Source organism: Coregonus lavaretus (assembly GCF_964263955.1).
Source record: "Coregonus lavaretus genome assembly, chromosome: 11".
NCBI classification, from domain to species: Eukaryota; Metazoa; Chordata; class Actinopteri; order Salmoniformes; family Salmonidae; genus Coregonus; species Coregonus lavaretus.
The window spans coordinates 14,872,071-14,899,801 of NC_139998.1; the positions used below are offsets into that span (position 1 = coordinate 14,872,071).

The following is a 27,731-nucleotide window of genomic DNA, read 5'->3' on the forward strand; positions in this document are numbered from 1 at the left end:
AGCAATACTGGTCCCTTTCTTCAGACCCAGTAAGCGGTTGACTACTTCAGTATACAAGCTATTGATGGCTGACATGGTGCAAATATGTTAGGCTTGCTCTCTCCAGTTGGAACAGATTCAATGTTGTACCATATTGGGTCTTTACGCTCCATTGACTTAAGTCGGAGTGCCTAATAATGAACAACATAAGCTTGGGTCCTTTCCAGCACAAGCGAACATACAGCAATGTGATATCGATAAGGAACAACTGACCAATACATACTCATTGCCAAATTGGGATCTCAATCAAATGGAGTCAATGATGAAAGTGAGAGGAATATTAAATAAAAAATGATTTATTGAGGCTCCCCAGGTGCTCTGGTGGTAGACTACTGTAGTAACATTCTCATCCGCACCACCACACCACATCAACAGGGGGAGCAAGCAGAAGAGGATAAAACCAAACTCTTTAGGAACTACAGTATTGTAACTGTCCACAGAGCAGCACCACACCCCACCCATAACTCATCACAGGAGGACCCACAGACAAGTTTGTGATACAACCTTTTCATCAAATGAAAAGAATACTTCAAATATTCTTGATAAAAAAGATCTCCTTTGGTCAGTTAAAAAAAGAAAAAGTGCAAGGAGGCAATTGTTTACTGTGTGCTTTGCTTCTCCTTCCTAGGCTGTTGACAATATATACCAGTTCATTTTTTTTTGCCTTATTAAGCTGCAGAAGAGGTGCAAAGGCAATTTGGTTTCTGCTGTCAAACTCGCTCCAGTGCTCTGTGGAGGGAGAAGGGGGCCCAGTCTCAGACAGCCGGTGAGGGGGCGTCTGGGTCTGGCTCGTAGTGGTAGATGGGCTGAGGCTGGATGTCCAGTTCGTCCACCTGAGGGCCAGGGTGCATGTTGACAAGCTGGTCCTGGGGAATGTCTGCAGCGGCGGCTGCTAGGTTTGTGATAGACTTGCTCTTCACACACTGGAAGTCAACATGGCGGCTCTTGCCCTCCTCCTTCTCCCAGGACATGCGGATGAAGGGCCGTTGGACATAGTTGTAGATGACCTCTGGCCGGCCGCCGGGACGCTTCTTCACCTTCTCCTTGTAGGTGGGGTAACCTGGGAAGGTAGAAAGATACATTTTGTTTAGGAGTTGGTGACGTGTACGTTTTCTGTTAACACTTATCTAATTTTTGAAAAATACCTTGTATTAAATACATGTTGTATTATAAGTATATTTATACATAAAGAGTAGTCTTTCATATTTCTTACCCAATTAAGGTAACCCTATAGGCTATATTGAGTTGCTCTTATACAGTTGAAGTAGGAAGTTTACATACACCTTAGCCAAATATATTTAAACTCAGTTTTTCACAATTCCTGACATTTAATCTTAGTAAAAATTCCCTGTTTTAGGTCAGTTAGGATCACCACTTTATTTTAAGAATGTGAAATGTCAGAATAATAGTAGAATGATTTATTTCAGCTTTCATTACTTTCATCACATTCCCAGTGGGTCAGAAGTTAACATACACTCAATTAGTATTTGGTAGCATTGCCTTTAAATTGTTTAACTTGGGTCAAACGTTTCGGGTAGCCTTCCACAAGCTTCCCACAATAAGTTGGGTGAATTTTGGCCCATTCCTCCTGACAGAGCTGGTGTAACTGAGTCAGGTTTGTAGGCCTCCTTGCTCGCACACGCTTTTTCAGTTCTGCCCTACACATTTTCTATAGGATTCAGGTCAGGGCTTTGTGATGGCCACTCCAATACGTTGACTTTGTTCTCCTTAAGCCATTTTGCCACAACTTTGGAAGTATGCTTGGGGTCATTATCCATTTGGAAGACCATTTGCGACCAAGCTTTAACTTCCTGACTGATGTCTTGAGATATTGCTTCAATATATCCACATAATTTTCCTTCCTCATGATGCCATCTATTTTGTGAAGTGCACCAGTTCCTCCTGCAGCAAAGCACCCCCACAGAATGATGCTGCCACCCCCGTGCGTCACGGCTGGGATGGTGTTCTTCTGCTTGCAAGCAACCCCCTTTTTCCTCCAAACATAACAATGGTCATTATGGCCAAACAGCTCTATTTTTGTTTCATCAGACCAGAGGACATTTCTCCAAAAAGTACAATCTTTGTCCCCATGTGCAGTTGCAAACCGTAGTCTGGCTTTTTTATGGCGGTTTTGGAGCAATGGCTTCTTCCTTGCTGAGCGGCCTTTCAGGTTATGTTGATATAGGACTCATTTTACTGTGGATATAGATACTTTTGTACCTGTTTCCTCCTGCATCTTCACAAGGTCCTTTGCTGTTGTTCTGGGATTTATTTGCACTTTTCGCACCAAAGTACGTTCATCTCTAGGAGACAGATCACGTCTCCTTCCTGAGCGGTATGACGGCTGCGTGGTCCCATGGTGTTTTTACTTGCATACTATTGTTTGTACAGATGAACGTGGTACCTTCAGGCGTTTGGAAATTGCTCCCAAGGATGAACCAGACTTGTGAAGGTCTACTATTTTTCTTCTAAGGTCTTGGCTGATTTCTTTTGATTTTCCCATGATGTCAAGCAAAGAGGCACTGAGTTTGAAGGTAGGCCTTGAAATACATCCACAGGTACACCTCCAATTGACTCAAATGATGTCAATTAGCCTATCAAAAGCTTCTAAAGCAATGACATCATTTTCTGGAATTTTCCAAGCTGTTTAAAGGCACAGTCAACTTGGTGTATGTAAACTTCTGACCCACTGGCACTATGATACAGTGAATTAAAGTGAAATAATCTGTCTGTAAACAATTGTTGGAAAAATTACTTGTGTCTTGCACAAAGTAGATGTCCTAACCGACTTGCAAAAACTATAGTTTGTTAACAAGACATTTGTGGGGTGGTTGAAAAACAACTTTTAATGACTCCAACCTAAGTGTATGTAAACTTCCGACTTCAACTGTACCTGTAGAATAACACGGTTATTACTCTACTAGTAACATTGTCACATGCTGTAATGTAGCAATAGGGCCTATAAGGATTGCATAATAGTAATGGATATGAGTGATTATGGTAGGTTTAAGAGCAACTTGCTTAGTGTTATCAGAAATTGAATAGACATGAAAGCAAACTTCTTGATTGACATTATGTGGAACAAGGAAATTCAGTGATGATCCACCATACCTTCAATTCCAAGTCTGATTTTCTTAAGTCCTCTGTCTTTTAATACTGATTTGGCAACGTCTCGATTCTCTATGTACTTGAAGAATCTGTACAGTTTTGTGCTGTATATAACTGTCAAGAAAAATGAATAAGTAATATTTTTTAAATTATTAAAATGTCATACATATTAGACGTAAAATAGCACAGGCATTCAGCAATACAGATCGGTCAGGTGTTCAGAATTGTTAAATGCCTAGTGCACTTTATTTCCAGGGTTTGTATCATGTCATAACAGCTGATGAAACTTGTTTCTTTTTGACAATTTTAAGGAAAAACTATTACAGTAAGTAACTTGTTACACAGAACTGATGCACTGGGCCTTTAACATTAGGGATACATGTCATACCAGTCAAACACACAAGGATATAAACCTCTCATGGGTGATTGTTGAAATGGCTTGCTTGTACAGTATACTACTATGCACATATACTATATCAACAGAGCCAGTGAGGCGAATGACCTGACTCACTCTGTGAATACTCCTCTCCCATCTGCGGAGGGTACTCCTCGTCCCAGTCCACCACGTCGTCGTCGGTCAGGACCACCACGTGACACTCCCTCTCTCCATTCTGGGCACTGGCAACCATCAGAGGCAGCACCATCTCCTCCAAGTAGAACTCAAACTGACGCCTCGCCCCATCGTTGGACAGCTCGTGCATGAGTGCACCTAGAAGATAGGAGTGGGTGGAGTCAGTGGGGCAGGGTCATGAAAGTGCATCATGGGACATGTGATGATCACACTCCAGTTCTCACGCTGAAATGTACAGTGCATTCGGAAAGTATTCAGACCCCTTGACTTTTTGCACATTTTGTTTAGTTACAGCCTTATTTTAAAATTGATTAAATCGTTTTTTCCCCCTCATCAAGCTACACACAATACCCCATAATGACAAAGCAAAAACAGTAAAAACTTTGTTGAAGCATCTTGGGCAGCGACTACAGCCTCGAGTCTTCTTGGGTATGATGCTACAAGTTTGGCACACCTGTATTTGGGGAGCTTCTCCCATTCTTCTCTGCAGATCCTCTCAAGCTCGGTCAGGTTGGATGGGGAGCGTCGCTGCACAGCTACTTTCGGGTCTCGCCAAAGACATTAGATCGGGTTCAAGTCCGGGCTCTGGCTGGGCCACTCAAGGACATTCAGAGACTTGTCCCGAAGCCACTCCTGCGTTGTCTTTGCTGTGTGCTTAGGGTCGTTGTCCTGTTGGAAGGTGAACCTTCACCCCAGTCTGAGGTCCTGAGCGCTCTGGAGCAGGTTTTCATCAAGGATCTCTCTGTTCATCTTTCGCTTGATCCTGACTAGTCTCCCAGTCCCTGCCGCTGAAAAACATTCCCACAGCATGATGCTGCCACCACTATGCTTCACCGTAGGGATGGTGCCAGGTTTCCTCCAGACGTGACGCTTTGCATTCAGGCCAAAGAGTTCAATCTTGGTTTCATCAGACCAGAGAATCTTTTTTCTCATGGTCCGAGAGTCCTTTAGGTGCATTTTGGCAAACTCCAAGCGGGCTGTCATGTGCCTTTTACCGAGGAGCTGCTTCCGTCTGGCCACTCTACCATAAAGGCCTGATTGGTGGAGTGCTGCAGAGATGGGAGAACATTCCAGAAGGACAACCATCTCCACAGAGGAACTCCGGAGCTCTGCCAGAGTGACCATCGGGTTCTTGGTCACCTCCCTGACTAAGGCCCTTCTCCCCCGATTGCTCAGTTTGGCCGGGCGGCCAGCTCTAGGAAGAGTCTTGGTGGTTCCAAACTTCTTCCATTTAAGAATGATGGAGGCCACTGTGTTCTTGGGGACCTTCAACGCTGTAGAAATGTTTTGGTACCCTTCCCCAGATCTGTGCCTTCGACACAATCCTGTCTCGGAGCTCTACGGACAATTCCTTCCACCTCATGGCTTGGTTTTTGCTCTGAAATGCACTGTCAACTGTGGGACCTTATATAGACAGGTGTGTGCTGTTCCGAATCATGTCCAATCAATTGAATTTACCACAGGAGGACTCCAATCAAGTTGTAGAAACATCTCAAGGATGATCAATTGAAACAGGTATGCAACTGAGCGCAATTTCGAGTCTCCTAGCAAAGGGTCTGAATACTTAAATTAAAAAAGGTTTTACCTTTGTCATTATGGGGTATTGTGTGTATATTGATGAGCAAAACATTCAATTAATCCATTTTAGAATAAGGCTGTAACGCAACAACATTTGGAAAAAGGGAAAGCTCTGAATACGAATGCACTGTACATGTTCTCACACAAACACGCACTAGCTCACTCGCAGCAAGTCAACAAAACTAGGCACTCATCCACATTTCAAACAATGTCAATCAATGGCTACAGCAGTCAGTGACCCACATTGTGGAAACTGCGATCTGACGTGCATCAAATCTGTAGGCTAATATTGACCTGGTTTCAGAGCTGTGCATCATATCAACACCCCCACAACACTTAACACAGGCTAAATATTGCAGCTAATACAGAACGACATGGCATGAAATATTACACAGGAATATTCTGCCTAAAATGTAATAACCCATTATCAATTTATAGCAATGAGAGGGAAAAGAGGGTATCATATAATATATATACATATATACACTCACTGAGGTCTCTACACTTGATGGTGCTGTAGTCAAAGGAGATGCAGAGGTAGTCACATGCTTCTCTCAGCTCAGGAATGGAGATCCCATCAGGACAGCAGATTATCCCAGATTTGTAGTAATCCTGCCATTTAAAAGTCACACAGGAAAAACAAAAACCAAGCAGCCATTACTGAGGCTGCTCTGCGCAAACACAGAACAGAGCCTTCTGACAACAGCAAATGGCAGCGACGTCACAACCCTCTCTCCCCCCCCACCCCCACAGATCTATTTACAGCCAGCGGAATATTGACATCGTTCAAGTATAACGCTGAAAATAAAAGGTATCGAGGCAACAGCAGCAATGCTCGGATATTCACAAGATAGCGTCAGAAACGGCTGTTAGCTTTCTTTGTGCCCTAAATGCGAATGCTGCCAGCCATGTTTTTTTTTTTCTCCCTGCTGTTATGGTCGGGTCGCATTTGATACAAAGAGCTCTTCACAATCACAGAACAGATCTGTACTACGAGACCGTTCAATACTGAAAATCCAAGATAAGCCTTGAAATCAAAACACAGAAGTGCTTGTAGCATACCTGAGTCCTGACTATCTACATTTCTCTCCCCCATACAAAGAAGCATACAGATGTGAAATTGCTACTCTGGCATGCTAGAACACAGTACTACCTCTGAGGCACACAGAGAGCTGCCCCTGAGAATGAAATAAAGCCCAGAAACCCTATGATACACACAAACAGATGCCATTACCTGGTTGTTCTCCTGCCCTTTGTCCCTGGAGACTTAAGTGGAATGCCGGGGCGAACGGACACAATAATGAAAGCACTAGCATGTTGTACAGTATTAGTAGCTCTGATCCCTGAAAATCTGCCTTACGTAACACTGCACAGATTATCTGCCCTCCATTTCCACACTTCCGCAAAAATACACAATGTCAGATGGATAACCTCAGAGATGTTTGTAAACAAGCTTATTTGTCAACGTATCCGTTCGTAATTGCATACGAATGCACTACAAGTGTATAAAAACGAGCACACAGACATGCAATCTCCATAGACAAACATTGGCAGTGGAATGGCCTTACTGAAGAGCTCAGACTTTCAACGTGGCACCGTCATAGGATGCCACCTTTCCAACAAGTCAGTTCGTCAAATTTCGGCCCTGCTAGAGCTGCCCCGGTCAACTGTAAGTGCTGTTATTGTGAAGTGGAAACATCTTGGAGCAACAACATCGCAGCCGCAAATTGGTAGGCCACACAAGCTTACAGAAAGGGACCGCCGAGTGCTGAAGCGCGTAGCGCCTAAAATGTGTCTGTCCTCGGTTGCAACACTCACTACCGAGTTCCAAACTGCCTCTGGAAGCAACGTCAGCACAATAAATGTTAGTCGGCAGCTTCATTAAATGGGTTTCCTAGGCCAAGCAGCCGCACACAAGCCTAAGATCACTTCGCAATGCCAAGTGTCAGCTGAAGTGGTTTAAAGCTCGCCGCCATTGGACTCTGGAGCAGTGGAAGCTCGTTCTCTGGAGTGATGAATCACGCTTCACCATCTGGTAGTCCAACGGACAAATCTGGGTTTGGCGGATGCCAGGAGAACGCTACCTGCACCAATGCATAGTGCCAACTTTAAAGTTTGGTGGAGGAGGAATAATAGTCTGGGACTGTTTTTCATGGTTCGGGCTAGGCCCCTTAGTTCCAGTGAAGGGAAATCTTAACGCTATAGCATACAATTACATTCTAGACGATTCTGTGCTTCCAACTTTGTGGCAACAGTTTGGGGAAGGCCCTTTCCTGTTTCAACATGACAAAGCGAGGTCCATACAGAAATAGTTTGTTGAGATCGGTGTGGAAGAACTTGACTAGCCTGCACAGAGCCCTGTTCTCAAACCCATCGAACACCTTTGGGATGAATTGGAATGCCGACTGCAAGCCAGGCCTAATCGCCCAACATCACTAATGCTTGTGGCTGAATGTAAGCAAGTCCCCGCAGCAATGTTCCAACATCTAATGGAAAGCCTTCCCAGAAGAGCAGAGGCTGTTATAGCAGCAAAGTGGGGACCAACTCCATATTAATGCCTATGATTTTGGAATGAGATGTTCCATGAGCTGGTGTCCACATACTTTTGGTCATGCAGTGTACCTTAACGTCCTTCATACTGGACACAGAGACATAAAAATGGTATCCACGAGTTCATCTGACTATGGGGAAGTAGATAAAGGGCATCATCGTCAAAATCTCGAAGTATCCCTTTAATTTGGTACCATAATCAGGGTGCTTATTTTAGAAAGATAGGTCAGAATACTGAGTGCCTATTCTTCTTCTTAATAAAATAAATAGGGGATGGATATAGAATCTGTGAGAGAATGCCTTTGCCATTCCAGTCATTTATATTAATGACGCAGCAGCGTAATCCTTCACTTCGTCAATACCAACCCGTCTCTGGGCACATTAGGTGAAAAACGATGACATTATCAAACCTGAATGAGACATTCTTATAAAGCCAGAGAGTGATTTACCAGGATGGCTCTAAAAACCATTGAGCTGATTCCATCTGCCACCTCAAACTCTCCTTTGTCATTGGGCCTGGTGAAATTGTATTCCCTCCCAGATCCAAACATTCTATGAGAGAAGAAAACATTCGGTTTCAAATTAATTTGTTTTAATATCCCTTTCGATAGCCCTTTAATTTGTAGTGATACAATATTATGCTTTATACCTTCCCAGCATGGTGTTGGGCTGGGCGGTGAAGATGGCCGGGTCCACCAGGAAGCGGGTGTTGTCCACTATCAGAGTGACCCTCTCGGCGGTCCGTAATGTGCGCGTCCCCTCCTTGGCGTTCTCATAGACGTAGAGGAGGTCACAGGGACCGTGCACGTGTCCATGACCCAGACCCTTACAGTGGGCCTCAGTACTGAACAGGCTGCTCCTGCTGCTGCTAGCTGCGATGCAGCTGGGCCCCACGGATATTAAGGCCCTGGGGGGCCGAGGGCTCGACGACCTGGAGGAAGAACCACCCTCGCCCCGCTCACGATCTGGGAGACACAGACAGGCAGAGTACTGTAGGTAAGGTGCCAACACTGCTGTCTCATCACACTGGATGAAAAGGGACATTGTTAACGATGGTCAAGTAATTGAAAGCTTTTGCAAGAGTCAAAATGGTTTCCTTTCAAGACTCTACTATTCAACTCTAACTGTAGCAATTTAAACATCATTCAGTTCAGTCATTGGCTTAATTCCCTGAGTGGGTACAGACTGAGTAGGAGTAGTATGACTACCGTGGCTCCGCCTCTGGGTGAGGCTTTAAGGCGATTTCTACATAATGAAACCACATTATTTCTGAGAGCTCTGATTCAGCCACTGCTTTTATGTAGTTAGGAAGGGACTCAATCCAACAGCTGTACCGGAGGCATCTGAGACAGCCTTGTTATGCCAGTGTTGCATCAAGCACCCTGTGTGGTCTCAAAGCAGTAATGGAGTACTCACCACTGTTGTGCTGTCGGGTGGGCGAGGTGATGTTCCTGATGCAAGGGGTCAGCTGACCCTCGCCCCTCTCGTGGGAGTTGTCTCGGGAGCGGTCACTAGACCGCCGGCGGTCACTGTCCCTGCAGCGGTCGAGGCCTCCGCCGGCGCCATGCAGGTTCATGTTGACCAGGTCGGCCTCTAGTTGAGGGACTGGGACGTGGGGCTGGGCACTGAGAGGAGTACACCACACCCACAGTCAGACACACACATGAGCACTGAGGGGGAAAGGGAGCATTTTGCATGCTTCTCTGCAGAGAAGAAGTGGGTAAAAGCCTGCAGTAAACTCATATGAACCCTCTGTGTGAGAGAGAAGAAATAGCAGCGCTGACTGCTGCAGAAAGATGGCCAATACAACACTACTGCTTGCTGCCTGCAGCTGGAGCCCTATACTATGAGAAACCCATTAGGGAGTGAAAGAACACAAATAGGTATATTACTCCTCTTGGAGTGGCATTGGTAAAATATGAAATATTACACTGATGGAGCAGACTATCTGCATGATGTACCAAACACACCTTATTGAAATCATTTGTAAAAAATACTTCCACAGGGTATAGCACTATTATAACAACTATCATTCATCACAAAAGAGCCTATCTGTAGGGAAACTGGAGAAACTGGTCATCCCATTTACCCAGGCAGAGAGAAGCCAAAAGCATCCACATGAGAGCTGTTATGTTATCTGCGGCAGCCGCTTCACCTCTGAAAGAGCTCTCACACGGTCTGGTCTGTCTAGTCTGGCCAGCGTGCCACGCAGCAGGTCTCCCTAATAAAAAGAGTGCCTCCTTCCCGAGGGAAGTGATTATGAAATATGAGGAGGCTGAAGTGAATGCCCTTAGAGAGAATGGACTGGAGAGAGCAGCACAAAAGAGGAACTCTCAAAGACGGGAGAGCTATATAGAAGCTGCCTTTATGGTCCCTCAAATGGACGACATCCGTCCACCTAGTTCCCCACAGAAAATTCAACACAGTCTGACTTAGCCGCTGCCTCCACTGCCACCCTCACTGATGGAGTCCCAGAGATTGAACGAGATGGCTCACTGACTGAGTAGGAGAAATCAGTCATTTCACTACACATGGAGATCAACTTACTTCATTTCAGTACACGGAATGTCGTAAAAAAAAAGAAGTAGTATGTGGCAAAATTGGGCTGAATGTCATGTTATTAAATATCTTGTTCATAGTGTTTATGTTTACTGAAACAAATAATTGGTCTACATTTTGGCAGCGGCTGAATGGATGCTAATGAACGGTCCAGGACAGGGATGCTCTAATCATACTGTATGCAGGTCAGGGAAAGGCAGGCCTGCCCTACAGTATGTGGGTCCCCTGATCTTTGTGCAGCTTGTCCTCGTTACTGCACCAGCATATAATACTGTACTGCTATGAGACCTTCAGCCATGTAAATAAAAACACTACTGAAACAATGACAGGACTAAATTGACATCCCTCGTGTCCTCACATGACCTGTGGACTTCATAAAATGTATAGGCTCATATGAAATCTCAAAAAGAGAAACTCTTCATTAGAGTTATGACTCATCAGGTTGGGGAATATGATTAAAAGCTTGAATGTAGGATCAGCACTAGCTAGTTATGGAGTGATGCCCCCATTGCACTCAGCAGCAATTCAGGTGAGCAAACATATAGCAGTATCAATCCCTCTTTCTATTCTACCTCTTATCTAGAATATTTTGGCTACTTTGGCATAACTGCAATTCTGAATATTTTACATTTACGTCATTTAGCAGACGCTCTTATCCAGAGCGACTTACAAATAGGCTACACAGTATTTGTGTCATTGAATATAGAGTAGAATGTCAAACAGGAAAAGTTGTGACCAGATTTTTAAATTTATATAACAAATCTTCCCCAAGTGCATGAATAAGGCAAGTAAGGCAGGATCAGCTAACAAAGGGTCAGTGAAAGCCATAGAGCTCATCTAGTCTTTCATGCAGGCAGCAATACAAAGCTATATCATCCACATATCAACTCAATGGCTGCCGCCATTACCTCACATAACCTCTTGGAAAAGGCATTTATTTCCACGAAATGACAACTTTGGATGCAAATTGCAATGTTTAATATTAGTCATTTTAAGACGATTACTATGACTGATAATGGAGACAGAACTCGCAGATGAACTTGTTATAAATAAGCGTCTACAGCATTGAGTCCCGTTACTTAAAGAAAAGGGTCCCATCAATAATTTAGAGCACTGCTCCTATAATATTAAGAGAGAGAATGCGCGCTAGAGTCGGGGTTTTAACCCTCCACAAATGTAAACCCTATTATACGTTCTGATCGGCAAACCCCATGAAACGACACACTTCCTTTTAAAAAGACACGCGTAGTCTTTGTTCTTTTCCCCTTGCCATTCATTAAAACGCGTGGAAAAGCCACAAAAAGCCGATCATTGAAATAAATATTTACAAAAACATAGGGAATCAACATATGCCATAATAAATGCAATGATGCTTCGCACACCTACCCGTCTGTATCGCACGGCAAATTAAAGACAAAGCAGCACGGGATGAGTTGAGGGATGAAAGCACAAAGGACTTGGGCTCCTCCGAACAATGCAGCCTTGCCAGCCGGTTTAGCATCCTTGGGCATTACTTTCGAACTTCAGCATTATTTCGTAGACTCCTGTTCAACTTGCTAGCTGTAAAATTATCTTTCGAAAGCCCCGATAAAAAAATAACAATAAAAAGGGAGCGAGAGGACCAGTCATTCAATTCAGACAGGAGACCCGTAGATATAAATGGCTGTGCGCTTTTTTCCACGACACTGAGTCAGACACACAGAGCAGCCCTTCTGACGTAGTTCGACCTCCCGGTCTACTGTCCTGATGCTGTCTGACTCGACCGGGGGAGACTATCAGGTCATTAAACCGACTAGCAAAAACCTAAAACTGACCCTTACCTGACCTCATTTTGATAAATTCTGAAATGAAATATCGGTTTGGGCGTCAGGCGTGTCCTTGTATAGCCTTGTCCGACTCGACATTGTCTTCAGCAGCATCAAGCAGCATGGCTTGGCTGATGAAATAAAATAGCTGACTTGGGGATAATGAACATGACAAAGCACCAATTGACCTCTGGACTTGACTGTAGATTACAATGCTAATATGTGCTTGAAATGTGTTCTGTTGGTTGATAAAAATAAAAAAATCTAATTTGAGCTAGAGATTCTTATAAATGATGATTGATTCCCCAGATAAGGGCTTTGATTGAGAATCACAGGAGTGTGGATATGTTTTAAGTAGTCCATCCAGAGGTAGGATTACAACCACAGCAACCTGGTCTCAGAGCATTTTGTATGATTCTGTACATAAATACGGTCACCCCATTTATTCTGAACAAAAATATAAAACGTAATATGTAAAGTCCCATGTTTCATGAGCTGAAATAAAAGTTCCCAGAAATGTACCATACGGACAAAAAGCTTATTTCTCTCAAATTGAGTCTACAAATTTGTTTACCTCCCTGTCAGTGAGCAATTCTCCTTTGCCAAGATAATCCATCCACCTGTCAGGTGTGGCATATCAACAAGCTGATTAAACAGCATGATCATTACACAGGTGCACCTTGTGCTGGGGACAATAAAAGGCCACTAACATGTGCAGTTGTCACACAACACAATGCCCCAGATGTCTCAAATTGAGGGAGTGTGACATTTGGCATGCTGACTGCAGCAATGTCCACCAAAGCTGTTGCCAAATAATTGAATGTTCATTTCTCTACCATAAGCCGCCTCCAACGTCGTTTTAGAGAATTTGGCAGTACATTCAACCGGCCTCACAACCGCAGACCACGTGTAACCACACCAGCCCAGGACCTCCACATCCGGCTTCTTCACCTGCGGGATCGTCTGAGACCAGCCCCCCGGACAGTTGATGAAATTGAGGAGTATTTCTGTCTGATTCAAAGATGTCTGCAGAAAGAATGGGGTGTCAGCTATGATGACACCTTGAGCTTGAAAAAATCTACTTTGGTTATTGAACTACACTAAGTTAAGTGGATTAACACCTGGTAACAGAATGATGGCTATTTTTCTAATGAGCTTCTCCCCCAAACAAGATATTTGGTTGGTCTTGACCAGACCAAATCTGTACCAATCATAGATGTCTATGTTTCACAAGTTCGGACATCACAGTATGGTTCAGTTCAGTACAGTACAGTGCACAGTAAATTATACTGTACTCTAGTGTGCTGTACGGTCCAAACTTGTGAAACAGATGTCTATGATTGGATCAGATTTGGACTGACCAAATTTCAACAACTTTTCAACGTCCATGGACATCCCATGTTGGTCGGCGCTCAGTGGATGAGAGGGCTGGTTACAGTAAATTAAAAAATAGGGGGCTCATGGGTAGGTGTCAGTAAGAGCCGGGAGAGTTGACATTAACTGGAGAAAGAGAGAGAGGGGTTCACTAGACCGTTTTCACACACTTGCTTTGACCACCATGTAAGGTGACAGAAAGAGAAAGAAAACAAGTTTTGAGCTGAACATAACAGTATGCCGGTGGAAGGGAGGACAGTAGCAGGTGACCCAACTGTGGTTTGTGTCTACTATGAATTCCTATTGTAGCCAATTCAGTTGCATTCATTCTGTTACTGAATCTTTGGTCATTCTGTTACCGATTTGGTAAAATAACGACGCATTTAACATCACCTATTGTGGATCTTTCCCTTTCAAGATGACTTGATACGTATCTATTCTAGATGCATGGGCTCCGATACAGAAACAAACACATTCATAAATAAAAACACATTCATAGATATGTCATACTTCCGGAATGCAAGTCAATTTCTGAAACAAAACACATTTTACTTATTTCACATTTTGTTGTGTTACAGCCTGAACTCAACTGGATTAAATAGATTCCCCCCCATCTACACACAATACCTCATAATGACAAAGTGAAAATATGTTTAGACATTCTTGCAAATTTTTTGAAAATGAAATACAGAAATATCTCATTTACATAAAGTACTCAGACCCCTGAGTCAATACTTTGTAGAAGCACCTTTGGCAGCGATTACAGCTGTGAGTCTTTCTGAGTAAAGCCTTGTTCACATTACCCATAAGCACTCTGCCGGATGTCATACATTTCAATGGGGATGTCCACAACGGAGTGGAAACGCAACGCCCGCTTGCGGTTGAAGGCTCCGTTGCGAGACGGACGGCGCATACTTTGACAACTTTGCGTCGTCTTCAGTCCAGCCAGAGAAGATGAAAATGTGGTTTTCAGTAATGGCTTTATGGCAACTGATGCCGTGCAAGCTAGCTTGACTTGCTATAAAGTTAGAGAAACAAGTTGAGGAAAAAATTATTTAACAAAACATGTTTTATGATCACCCGAAACAATATATTTATCCTGTCTTGAACGACTCCTCAAATCCTAAGATTCAGTAATTTTGCAATGGAGGAGTAGTTGCCATAGGCTACTTCCGAAAAAACAAACTCTTGCATCTTTCACAGCAAAGAAAGAGCAAGCTAGTGAGGGAGGGGAGGGAGGGGGGCACAGCCAGGCAGACCGAGTCAGAACCGTGCATCCATAATGAATAGCTGTAGGCCTTTATCGCAATGCTGTTTCTCGCAACTTTGAGGCTTGCAATGTCTCGCAAATTCACTAAAGTAGAGGCTCTCAATGAGTAGGCTGAGCTATTCTACACACCACTGACCAAAGACTGAACACACACATCTTTCCTTGAGAAGAGAAAGAGCAGGCAAGCCAGCGAGGGAGTGAGAGGAGGGGCAGGCAGACAGTCGGAACCGTGCACATAGTCTATATCTTGGTAATCTATATCGCAATGTCTTGTCTTGCAATGCCAAGTAAATTCACCAAAAGTATATTAAAGTATAGATTAGGCTATCACTGAGTATGGCTAAGCTATTTTACATAGTGCCAGTAAATTGAAGTTCAACATCGCCAAATGAGTTAGTTTAATTAGGCCTAAATGTGCAATAAAAAGTAAGCCTATTGCACCTCTAGCTTATTTAAATGAAACCATGGCTGGCTGCTGATGTCCTAGGCAATAGTTCGCAAAACAGTGCATCGCCGATAACCTTTTTGTAAATGGCAAGTTCACTTTCTTATCCATAAAAGCATCAAGCGCAAATACTGTTCAGCAGCTCAAATCAGGACGACAGGGGGGCATTTGTATTAGGAAGGACATCTACCATGGAGCGCTAGAATAATGACACTTCCTCAATTTAAATATTATGGGAACACTTATAAATTTGGCAGCCAAGCACGAGATATCAGTGTAGCCTACTATTGTCTAGACATGACGTTGAAATATCTTCACACCTCGAATATAAACCTCCAGGTTTCCGGCATAAAAATAAAAATTACCAGTGGGCAGTTTGGAAACACTAATCCTTTGTGAATCGTCCTCTGGAATAACGCACATGCTTGGATAATTACATAACCAACGTCTCTAGTAATACTAGTTCAGTCCAATAGGGCTATATAAACATGGCAAATAATAGGCTTATAAGCGTAGAGTGCGCCACATGATCCCATGGGATCTGTCAAAGCGGCGCACAGCAGAAATATCACTGAAATATTATAGTTCCTACACATCTACGTTCAAACAAAATAGGCCTTTTATAGGCTAAGTTGATGAGCAAATGCAAAGCTTCATGTTCATACCAGTCCTCTCTAGGACGCAATATTTGTCTTCCTAGTAGGACTCTGCAATAATGAGATGGTGTGTACGTGTGCACAGCACTTTCAATGTGTTTTGGGCGTCGAGCAAGAGTCGCCTGTGCTCAGCTCCATTTGGTTCATTTTTTACTCCTGAAAAACTCCCCAGTCCTTAACGATTACAAATATACCCATCACCTGATGCAGCCACCACTATGCTTGAAAATATGGAGCGTGGTACTCAGTAATGTGTTGCATTTGCCCCAAACATAACACTTTGTATTCAGGACAAAAAGTGAATTGCTTCGTCACATTTGTTGCAGTATTACTTTAGTGCCTTATTGCAAACAGGAAGCATGTTTTGGAATATTTGTATTCCTTTTCACTCAATTAGGTTAGAATTGTGGCGTAACTACAATGTTGTTGAGCCATCCTCAGTTTTCTCCTATCACAGCCATTAAACTCTGTTTTAAAGTCACTATTGGCCTCACGGTGAAATCCCTGAGCTGCCTCTCCAGAAACTGAGTTAGGAAGGACGCCTGTATCTTTGTAGTGACAGGGTGTATTGATACACCATCCAAAGTGTAATTAATAACTTCACCATGCTCAAAGAGATATTCAATATCTGCTTTTTTCTATTTTTACCCATCTACCAATAGGTGCCCTTCTTTGTGAGGCATTGGAAAACCTCCTTGGTCTTTGTGGTTGAATCTGTGTTTGAAATTAACTGCTCGACTGAGGGACCTTGATTTTTTAAATATTTTTTAACCTTTATTTAACTAGGCAGTTAAGAACAAATTCTTATTTACAATGACGGCCTACACCGGCCAAACCCGGACGACACTGGGCCAATTGTGCGCCCAATCACTGCCGGTTGTGATACAGCCTGGAATCGAACCAGGGGGTCTGTAGTGACGCATCAAGCACTGAGATGCAGTGCCTTAGACCGCTGCGCCACTCGGGAGCCCAGATAATTGTATGTGTGGTAAAGAGATGAGGTTTTCATTCAAAAATCATGTTAAACACTATTATTGCACACAGAGTGAGTCCATGCAACTTATTATGTGACTTGTTATGTAAATCTTTACTCCTGAACTTATTTAGTCTTGCCATAACAAAGAGGTTGAATACTTATTGACTCAAGACATTTCCTTTTTTCCTTTTTAATTAAAAGTTGTAAAAATGTTATCAACTTTTAATTTAAGCTGTATCAACAAAATGTGTAAAAAGTCAAGGGGTGTGAATACTTTCTGAAGGCACTGTATATAAAATGGTACTGGACAGTTGTCTTGAATGCTGAACAATCAAGAACAATCAAGCACATTCAGGAGTCCTTCTACTGTAGCTCAGTTGTTAGAGCATGGCGCTTGCAACGCCAGGGTTGTGGGTTCGATTCCCACGGTGGCCAGTATGAAAAATGTATGCACTCACTAACTGTAAGTAGCTCTGGATAAGAGCGTCTGCTAAATGACTAAAATGTAAAAAAAAAATTCTGTGTTCTACAATTCTTTCTGTAAGTAACAATACAGTACTCTTCCCTAATGAGTGCTAGTTTATCACCTTGAGTGTCTGTGAAGATTACTTTCCCAGTTCTCAGTGTCGCTTGAGTTGTCATCTAAATGTGGACTTTCAGCCATCACAGGTAAGTAGTTAGGGAATCTGCCACCATCAGCACTCATGACGTCCTGTTAATACAAAACATACACATTTGTTGTTCTCTTCACATTTGTTGAATAAATTTTAACGGAATGCTAGATAACAACAACCAAAGCCTTCTCTTGGCAAACGTAACAAACTTACTCTCCATCTAGCCAAGTAAGGCTTCACTAAAAATAACAGGCTTGCTAGTAGTACCACCACCAAGCTAGCTAGATGGGGCCATTGTTTGTTAGCTAGCTAGCTAAGTTAGTTAGCTAGACATGCGATAACTTGAGTAAAGGTAGCTAATTTATTGACCAACTTGGTAACTGAAAACATTTATGTGAAATGGCTAGCTAGACTGAACCTCTTAGATGTAAAGTCCCCTGTTTAGCGGACCTGCGTGGTTCTGGTACCGGTTCTGACCAACATTTTAGCTTATAAATCAATCTGTACAAAACGTAGATCGAAATAGCTAGCATTGAGCGATAGCCCTGGTTCCCATGGACACAGAGTATATTTTTCTGAGCCTGTGTGATGTAGGATGTGAAATCTAAAGCTACTTGAAGCTGGCATGTCCTTCTCCTGGCTGAACCCTACGTCACAGCCACTGACAAAGCACATGCCTGCAATCGTTAAATCGTAGCACAGCAGGAGAGAGTGGTGTCATCACTGTAAAACATTCAGAGATCGATTTATAGCCATTAATCTAAAATAAATAATAGATTTTAAACAAAAAAAACACTGTCATAGACGGACAAGATTAATATGGGATGAAAGGTGAGTTCCTGACGAGTTCAGGAAGCCAAGCTAGAGCTCTGAGACATTCACAGCGATGGGGGCAGACGTTTTGATCAAGAGAGACCTGTAGAACATATGCACATTTTCTCTAACAATAAAAACAGAAATATGTATTTTACAGTTAAGGAAGTTAAATATTATACAGTGCCTTCGGAAAGTATTCAGAACCCTTGACTTTTTCCACTTTGTTTCGTTAAAGCCTTATTCTAAAAGTGATTAAATTGTTATTTTTCCTCATCAATCTACACACACTACCCCATAGACAAAGCAAAAATAGGTTTTTAGAAATGTTTGCTAATTTATTAAAAATAAAAAACGGAAATGTCACTGTTACATAAGTATTCAGACCCTTTACTCAGTACTTTGTTGAAGCACCTTTGGCAGTGATTACAGCATTGAGTCTTCTTTGGTACACCTGTATTTGACGAGTTTCTCCCATTCTGCTCTGCAGATCCTCTCAAGCTCTGTCAGGTTGGATGGGGAGCGTCGCTGCACAGCTATTTTCAGGTCTCTCCAGAGATGTTCGATTGGGTTCAAGTCCGGGCTCTGGCTGGGCCACTCAAGGACATTCAGAGACTTGTCCCGAAGCCACTCTTGCGTTGTCTTGGCTGTGTGCGTAGGGTCGATGTCCTGTTGGAAGGTGAACCTTCGCCCCAGTCTGAGGTCCTGAGCGCACTGGAGCAGGTTTTCATCAAAGATTTCTCCGTTCATCTTTCCCTCGATCCTGACTAGTCTCCCAGTGCCTGCCACCACCATGCTTTACCGTAGGGATGGTGCCAGGTTTCCTCCAGATGTGACCCTTGGCAATCAGGCCAAAGAGTTCAATCTTGTTTTCTTCAGACCAGAGAATCTTGTTTCTCATGGTCTGAGAGTCTTTAGGTGCCTTTTGGCAAACTTCAAGCTGGCTGTCATGTGCCTTTTACTGAGGAGTGGCTTCCGTCTGGCCACTCTACCATAAAGGCCTGATTGGTGGATATGGTTGTCCTTCTGGAAGTTTCTCCCATCTCCACAGAGGAAGTCTAGAGCTCTGTCAGAGTGACCATCGGGTTCTTGGTCACTCCCCCCGATTGCTCAGTTTGACCGGGCAGCCAGCTCTAGGAAGAGTCTTGGTGGTTCCAAACTTCTTCCATTTAATAATGATGGAGGCCATAGTGTTCTTGGGGACCTTCATAATGCAGACATTTTTTGGTACTCTTCCCCAGATCTGTGCCTCGACACAATCCTGTCACGGAGCTCTCCGGACAATTCCTTCGACCTCATGGCTTGGTTTTTCTAAAAACCTGTTTTCGCTTTGTCATTATGGGGTACTGTGTGTAGATTGCTGAGGATTTGTAATTATTTTAAACCATTTTAGAATAAGGCTGTAACGTAACAAAATGTGGAAAAAGTCTAGGGGTCTGAATACTTTCCGAAGGCACTGTAGTTAGTCGTTTTATAATTTTATTATATTATATTTTGAAAGCATATAAATTATTTCACGCCTTATTCATACAGTTTGTTGAATAGGAAATATATCATAAAATATTCCATATTTTTATCACATTTGTATTGTGTACTTGAGTTTCTGTCCTCAAAAGTGAAGTCTCCTACACCTCAGCAATTTATAACTATTTTTTACCAGAAAGGTGAGATTTTAACTTTTCTTTGAGTACGCAGCATTACTAGTTATTGTTTATGGCCCTCTCATGATAAATAAATCATTTTGGGGATTAAGTAGATTACATTTTTGATTACATTTAAGTGGTTTAAACTAGCGGTTGGCTAGCTAGTTAGCCAAGCAACCTTTAACGTTACCTGGCTAAATTAATAATAGAGTACCACAGTATGAGTCATAATACCCATAAAACCTAGTGGTCAAACACGGAAATGGTTCCAATCGTTTTTCCACCATTCATTTTTCCCATAGAGGATTTTAGAAACACTTCAAATAAGGGCTGTGCTTCGTGTAGACTTACCCTGGTGTGACGTTTTGCTAACAGTGTAAATTCCTCTCGGACAAGGTGACTTATCAATATATTCGCCTGTATTTACCCCCCAAAATGAAATGCTAATTAGCTGCTAATGTGGCTATCATACAGAACTAGAAATGCCTGTCTCAAGCTTCACATCACTCACCAGGGCCATGATGATCTGGACGAGACTGACATCAAGGCAAAGCTAAGAATCTCTGGATAAACTAATATTAACTAAATTTTGTAATGAATAAATTGACTGTTTTGTGAACTGTCTGGGCAAGTTTAGTTAGTTAGCCATTTTTCTAGCCTAGTGATGCAAATTTCGGTCAGTTTTGCTGCCGACTAACTGACCCTCATTAACCGGTCAACAAACGGTTAAATTTTTCCCAAACAGTAAAATGACGTGACCAACAGAAAATACTATTAGAGATCTGTATATGTGACTTGTTTCAGGAAATTAGGCATATGTCGCGCGTCACTACTTCACAGGAGAGGCATTTGAATGTAAAATATATATTGTTTTTTTAATCAAAATTAATTTTTTGGCAGAAATGCCTTCTGGAACGTGAACTTTCATGTGCCTTAATAACAAACTTGTATGCCATCTGTAAATACAAATAAAACGGTTAAAATTACGAGCCTAGTTGGTTTAGCCACGAAAAAGACAGGACCTTCCCGCTAGCCATGATCGGCTGAGATAATGGATGAGCTGGAAATACCGAGAGATGAGTTCGGATTGGTCTGCCATGTAGCACGCTTCTGTCTATAACATGAGCTGGTCAGTATGTGTAGGTATTCCTTTCTAACACAGCTTTTTTGAGAGATATCACATAGTTGAACTGCAAAAGTGTTGCTCTCCACTTTCTGGAGGACTGAGTTTTGAAATCAGTGGAATGCCCGGTGGAATTAGAGTATGATAGCTAAGGAGATGGAGACAATTCTGGAGTTTGATTGTAAATATGCAGAGGGAGTCGAAAAGTGAACACACAGAAGGCTCTTGTATAAAACACCTGTCTCCGGATTACATCTTAAAACTAAGTGCAACCATGGCATCCGTGAGAGAGGGAGAAGCGTCCATCCATGTATATGGGTAAGATAGTCTAGCTAGCTACATTTTCAGATATTATACATTTCAAATTTTGTCCGAAAGTTGTTTTCATTTCAAGTTAAAGTGTACTGTTAGCTAGCTACTGTTAGCTGGCTCGCTAGCTAACGTTACGTGTATGATCTGCGTAGTAATATTATTTGTATCTCAGGGCCATTTGCATTGCTAGTTATAGCCTAATGCTGGCTAGCTAACATTTAACCTGCTTGGTTAGCTACCTGCAGATTCATGCAGGGTAGTAACATTATGAGTTGGGATTATGGTTCATCGTTTAGCTAGCTAGCTAACAAGAGACTCCACTATGTGTAGTGAAAGTAACCATTTCACTACACCTTCTGTATCCTGTGCATGTGAAAAATAAATGTTGATTTTATTTGATATAGTATGTGTTTACCAGATGGTAATGTGAAGAACATGACCTGCACCAAAGTCAAATTAGGATATAACGTTAGGCCAACGAGAGTGTCCAAGTTCAAACATTCTCTGGTAGAATGCCCTGCTTTTATTTTGTCATTTCGTCATTTCTTATAATAATGAAGAGTAATGAGCTAAAGTGAAGACGGTGTCATCTTAAGATATGGTCATTATCTGAACTGGCTAGCCAGCTAACTTAACATTAGCTAGCTAGCTAGCTAGCTAGAAATGAACCAAAACATTGTTTAGAAATTGCTTTTAGTTGCCTGGTTTAAAAAACACATACTAAACTCATTTTTAAAACGGGTGGGTTTATTGATGATAAAATAGACTAGTTATGCTATTTTGGAGTACCAGGCTGCTGATGTCATGCAGCCTGTAGTTTTTGTGTTTATACTTTTTCATAACGACATAACGAATAGAATGTCACTGCGACAAAGTGGTGGGTGACACGCTGATAGCCAACGGAAGACAGGCTATAGCCTATACACCCGAATGGCGAATGGGAGGTGCGCTTTAATTACGAGTTGAGATTGAGAAATAAAAATAGCTCCTTTTACTCGTGGCCACCAAAGTTTTTAACATGCAATTGCATTTAGAATTGTTATTTGTTGCACAATGACTGGGCTTACAAAAGCAAGTTTCACTCCAGTAGACTAGACTTTATGAGCTACTCTCGCGCTGTCTGACAGGTTGTAGGCTATTCCGATCCTCAACCTAGGCTCTGTATACTGCGCGTGTGATAAATAAGATGCCTGACAACTAACGAAAATACACACGTGCCAATTTAATTGCACACAATTATGCAAATTACCCTATAGATCGATAAGCATTACTGGTAAAATGTATTTTCGGCAGCTAAACGATTAACGTTTAAAAATTAACATCCAAAGTCTAGCTATTTAAATGCATGAGAATTTCATAAAAACTAGTTTAGCTTTCTTTGGCTTTTATAAACCAACAGTCTAGCTTGCTAGTTAACTAGCTAACTTAGATGGTGAAGCTAGGTGTTCTTGATGTTTGTTTGCGTCTGAAGGGTTGGTAGCCTACTTCAAGCACTACTTGACTTGTAGCTACCTGTATTATTTTGGTCTGGCTTTTTGAGAGGTTTCAGAGATGGACTGATTAGCATTCGAGTCAACAGTGTGCATTCTTTACTGCAGGAAGACATTGATCTGTTTGCTGTTACCTTCTGGACAGCAGATCATTAGTATAGCTAGTAGGCAAGATGATGTAACCTTATTTAATCCTACCTGCCATGGTGAGTTTTAAATTAACTGGTATTCACACATTTATTTTTTAGGTAGAATTACGGTCATGTAATTGCTGCCAAATTGCAAACCTTATTTGCACTTTCTCTATTCCAGCACCAATGGGCGTGCCTGAGTTATCACCTGTCAACTAGCCACATCGATGTGTGTGCATCATTTTCATGACATTGTCAGCCAACCCGTCTATAGTTTGCAGAATTTATAAGGGATTAAATGTAGACCTCCACCGGCTGAAGGAGAAGAGGATCTGGTAAAATAAGGGTATGTTGCTAATAATATCTAACGTTAGGTAGCTATCTAGCTTCTTTGCAAAGAACTAGCCTAGTATTCATGGCACGTAAATATCTAACTGCTACTAGGATAGTATTCTGTATAAGACAATTCCAAATGCAATAATAAGCCAACAAATGTTAGTTAACTAAAATATGGAACAGTAAATGAAAATGTTCAATATATTTTCCATTTTGGATCAAGGTTGCTAGTAGCTAGCTAGCTGACTACAAAGGTGTCAGATAGAGACGAAGTGCAGGAGCTTGCAGGGATTTGTAGTCTTGTTAGCCCAATATTCGACTAAAGGAACATAATGTTACTCCTTTGTCCAAGTTACATGTCCTTTTTAAAGGGCAAATTGGCTCTGGAAGCCAAAACAGCCAAATACTACATCTAATTCAACGGCTCAGACACGAGACATTTATGTGGCAGGGTATACAGACAATCACGGACTACAAAGGGAAAACTAGCCATGTTGCGGACACAATTGTCTTGCTTCCGGACAAGCTAAACACCGTCGTCCGCTTTGAGGATAACACAGTGCCACCGACGCGGCCCACTACCAAGGTCTGTGGGCTCTCCTTCTCCATGGCCGACGTAAGACATTTAAGCGTGTTAACCCTCGCAAGGCTGCCGGCCCAGACGGCATCCCTAGCCAAGTCCTCAGAGCATGCGCAGACCAGCTGGCTGGAGTGTTTACAGACATATTCAATCTCTCCCTATCCCAGTCTGCTGTCCCCACTTGCTTCAAGATGTCCACCATCGTTCCTGTACCCAAGAAAGCAAATGTAACTGAACTAAATGACTATCACCCCGTAGCACTCACTTCTGTCATGAGAGGCTAGTTAAGGATCATATCACCTCTACCTTACCTGACACCCTAGACCCACTCCAATTTGCTTACCGCCCCAATAGATCCACAGACGATGCAATCGCCATCACACTGCACACTGCCCTATCCCATCTGGACAAGAGGAATACCAATGTAAGAATGCTGTTCATTGACTATAGCTCAGCATTCAACACCATAGTACCCTCCAAGCTCATCATTAAGCTCGGGGCCAGAGGCTGAAGAAATGTATCTTGGCATCTAAAACCCTCAAACTTTTACAGATGCACAATTGAGAACATCCTGTCAGGCTGTATCACCGCCTGGTACGGCAACTGCACCGCCCGAACCACAGGGCTCTCCAGAGGGTGGTGCGGTCTGCCCAACGCATCACCTGGGGCAAACTACCTGCCCTCCAGGACAGGAAGGCCAAAAAGATCATCAAGGACAACAACCACCCGAGCCACTGCCTGTTCACCCCGCTATCATCCAGAAGGCGAGGTCAGTACAGGTGCATCACAAGCATTTCGCTACACCCGCAATAACGTCTGCTAAACATGTGTATGTGACCAATAAAAATTGACTTGATTTGATAAACGTGAATCGATTCTGACTCGTGGTACGGTTCTAGAAACATACATCCCTCTACTTTCATATCACATCAAAATAATTTCACTAATGCAAAATACACACTGTTTTAACTGGTTTTAACACAGTTGCAGCAAACAGTTTTTTTCAGTGACAACAAGTTTGTGGCGTCTGTCTTCCATTTACACACAGGTGTTCGGAGAAGCAAGATAGCTATTTGGCACAGATAGTACACTTGAGCTTTGTTCGAATACTAATACTAAACCTACTATTTGTGACATAAATTGAGTATCTGTGCTTATTGGTCATAGTATAGATATAGTGAGTATGCCAAAAGTTCCCGGATGTCGTACTAAATTCGCCAAAATACGAAGTATACAAGCAGTGGACACTATTTCCGTGCTTTTAGGGACCATAATACAATTCTTCAGAAAATGGGCGTGGCTTCACAACGTTTTCAGATTTCAAGAAAATGGCGGAAAATATGCAGCCGAAGTCCGACGAGAGTGGATACAATTTCATTGCTTTAACTAATTATGACAAATGTTAAGAAAAAGTGAGCAATGTAATAAAGTAATGACTTTTCAAATAAGTTACGTTGGCTGACAATTTGTTAGCTACGCTATCCTTATCATTACAGCTGTATGCACCGGTATGTTAGCTAGCTACCTAACTTTAGTTGGCTACTAATACATCGAACTTGCCAGTATATTAACTATATGTAATTCTTAGCTTAGCTAAGTGGTATAGTCGTTGTGCGTTCTCAATGGTCATTGTTAATTAATCTACTCCAATTTCAGAGCACTCTTGTCTGGGTGTGCCAGAGAGCAGAATAACTGATGAATTTACAAATGCTCAACACCTGTTGAATATGGCCAGTGTCAGTAAACGTTGGCAAAAAAAGCATTATTAAATTGTTGCCAGCAGCATAGTTCGTCACCAACGCTCTGGATAACATGAAAACAGTCTAACCAGCTCTGCTAGGGCGAGTAAAATGGTCAGAGTGAGGTGTTCTTCTTCTTCTTCTTCGATGAGGTTTAATGGTGGTTGGCATCCAATTTGTTGCATTACCGCCACCTACTAGACTGGAGTACAACTCCCTTATATTTTGCTTGAAAAATAAAATAAATACCCTACCATCAAACACTACACTCACAAAAAAAAAAAAAGTATTAATAATTAACACCACCCTACTCCACTATTTAAATATATTCATTCCTACCTCATGCCCTCAACCTGAACTGATGGGACATCACCACTTAACACTCCCTGTAACCCTTCTGATGTCAAGTCTCGCAAACCCAAATACCTCTCTGCAGCTGCCACCACAACCTCAATTTTCTTCGACTTACGTTCCATCCCTGCAGTACAATTAATAACCATTGCTATAAATGCTAAAAATCCAATGTTACTGAAACATATATAACTTGTTGGCCTATCCCTCTGTACTGGTACATACCTACTACATAGTGAGGTGTTCTCTCATTTGTGTCTGGAAGTAGCTAGCAAGCTAGCCAACGTTAGCCAGTTAGCTTGGGTGCTTGACTGCCGTTGTGAGGTCAGAACGCTCGGATCAACCACGAGAACGAAACCCTCTGAATTTACGAACAGACAATCTCACAACGCTCTGAATTTACAAACGCCCAGAGCGCACTCCAGATTGAATTTACGGAGACACCCGAAGTGGTAAAATGTCTACCTAGTAATTTGTTATGATAACAAGCTAACAAGAGGTTGCATAGCAACAGTATCAACTTCCGGGAGACAGGCGAAGCGCTAGTATGCTCAACTGAAAGGATACCATTCGTATACTAAAATGAACTAATAGTATATACTCATTAAGTATGTAGTATACAGCATGTTAGTATGGGTATTCAAAGACAGCTTCGGTAACATGGAAATATGGCCATGTGGGAACCCTAACCCTATAAAATAAAAAGTATGTATCAATTTAACCTTTTATTTATTTATTTTTATTTCTCGCCTATATGAAAGATAAGGTCATTTTGCTTCCAAAACCGTACCGCAAGCGATGCGTGTTAATGTTCAGACCGAGCGTCGTGGCTCTTAACAAAACTCCCCCGCTACAAGACGCCTTCGTCCAATGACTCGTGTAATTGAGCTGAGAGTCCTGATCAAGGGCTATACGTTAGTCTTGTATGATGTCTACTTTTGATTCCAATTAGCATTTTCGAATCTGAGAGTAAATAAAGCCGAATATATTGATAAGTCACCTTGTCCGAGATTGATAACCGTGTAAATCTAAACGTCACGCTAGGGAAAGCCTAGCGACATGAAAAACAAACAGACCTTGTTTGAAGTGTTTCTAAAATCCCCATATTAATTGTGAAAAAAACGATTGGAACAATGTCCGTGTTTGACCGCTAGGTTATGACTCCTTATGACTCGTGCTAGCAAGCGATGAAGAATACCGTTTTGAGGGTTTAGACAAACATAAAAAACTGCTAGCTCGCTATCAAACAAAATGTTAACCAGTAAACTTGTAGCTAGCGTTAGTTGACAGGATAAAATAATGCTCACGTTAGCTAAATCACTTTAGTTCGCTGAAGTAGCCGGTTAGCTAACTATAGCATGACGCTCCTTACCTCTTGGGATTCATTGTTGTCTGAGTTTTATCCTAAAGTGAAAGTAAACAAATTCCTAATAAATATTTTTGCTAGATTGGTGACCGACTGCTTAAAGTAATAGTGACAGACATTTCCCCCAAACAGTCACTAAATAAGGGCAAACCGCTAAATGTAATCCCTTGTTTTGACTGCTGAACAACGAATGTGATAGATCGCGAGACCAAATAACTGGCTTGTTCACGAGGGTCGGAATTGCTACGCGCTGCGCAATCTGCAGTCTAAAAAAACACATCAAGCCCACAAACATTTAGGAA

At 42.3% G+C, this 27,731-nt stretch overlaps 1 protein-coding gene across 2 annotated transcripts; it reads right to left on the bottom strand.

The window, feature by feature from the left end:
• Positions 1-313: 313 nt before the first annotated feature.
• Positions 314-27,623, bottom strand: LOC311137668 (BTB/POZ domain-containing protein 10-like). 2 transcript variants are annotated; one of them, XM_084172193.1, is made up of 9 exons: positions 27,436-27,623; positions 17,519-17,643; positions 9,263-9,471; positions 8,496-8,811; positions 8,296-8,398; positions 5,788-5,908; positions 3,659-3,856; positions 3,151-3,261; positions 314-1,099 (listed from the first exon to the last, which is right to left on the bottom strand). In XM_084172193.1, exons 2-9 carry the CDS (start codon positions 17,635-17,637, stop codon positions 795-797), a joined length of 1,482 nt encoding a protein of 493 aa, XP_084028319.1. In that variant the 5' UTR covers positions 17,638-17,643; positions 27,436-27,623; the 3' UTR covers positions 314-794. The 2 variants fall into 2 exon arrangements, with proteins under 2 accessions (XP_084028319.1, XP_084028320.1); XM_084172194.1 differs by lacking the exon at positions 17,519-17,643.
• Positions 27,624-27,731: the final 108 nt, after the last annotated feature.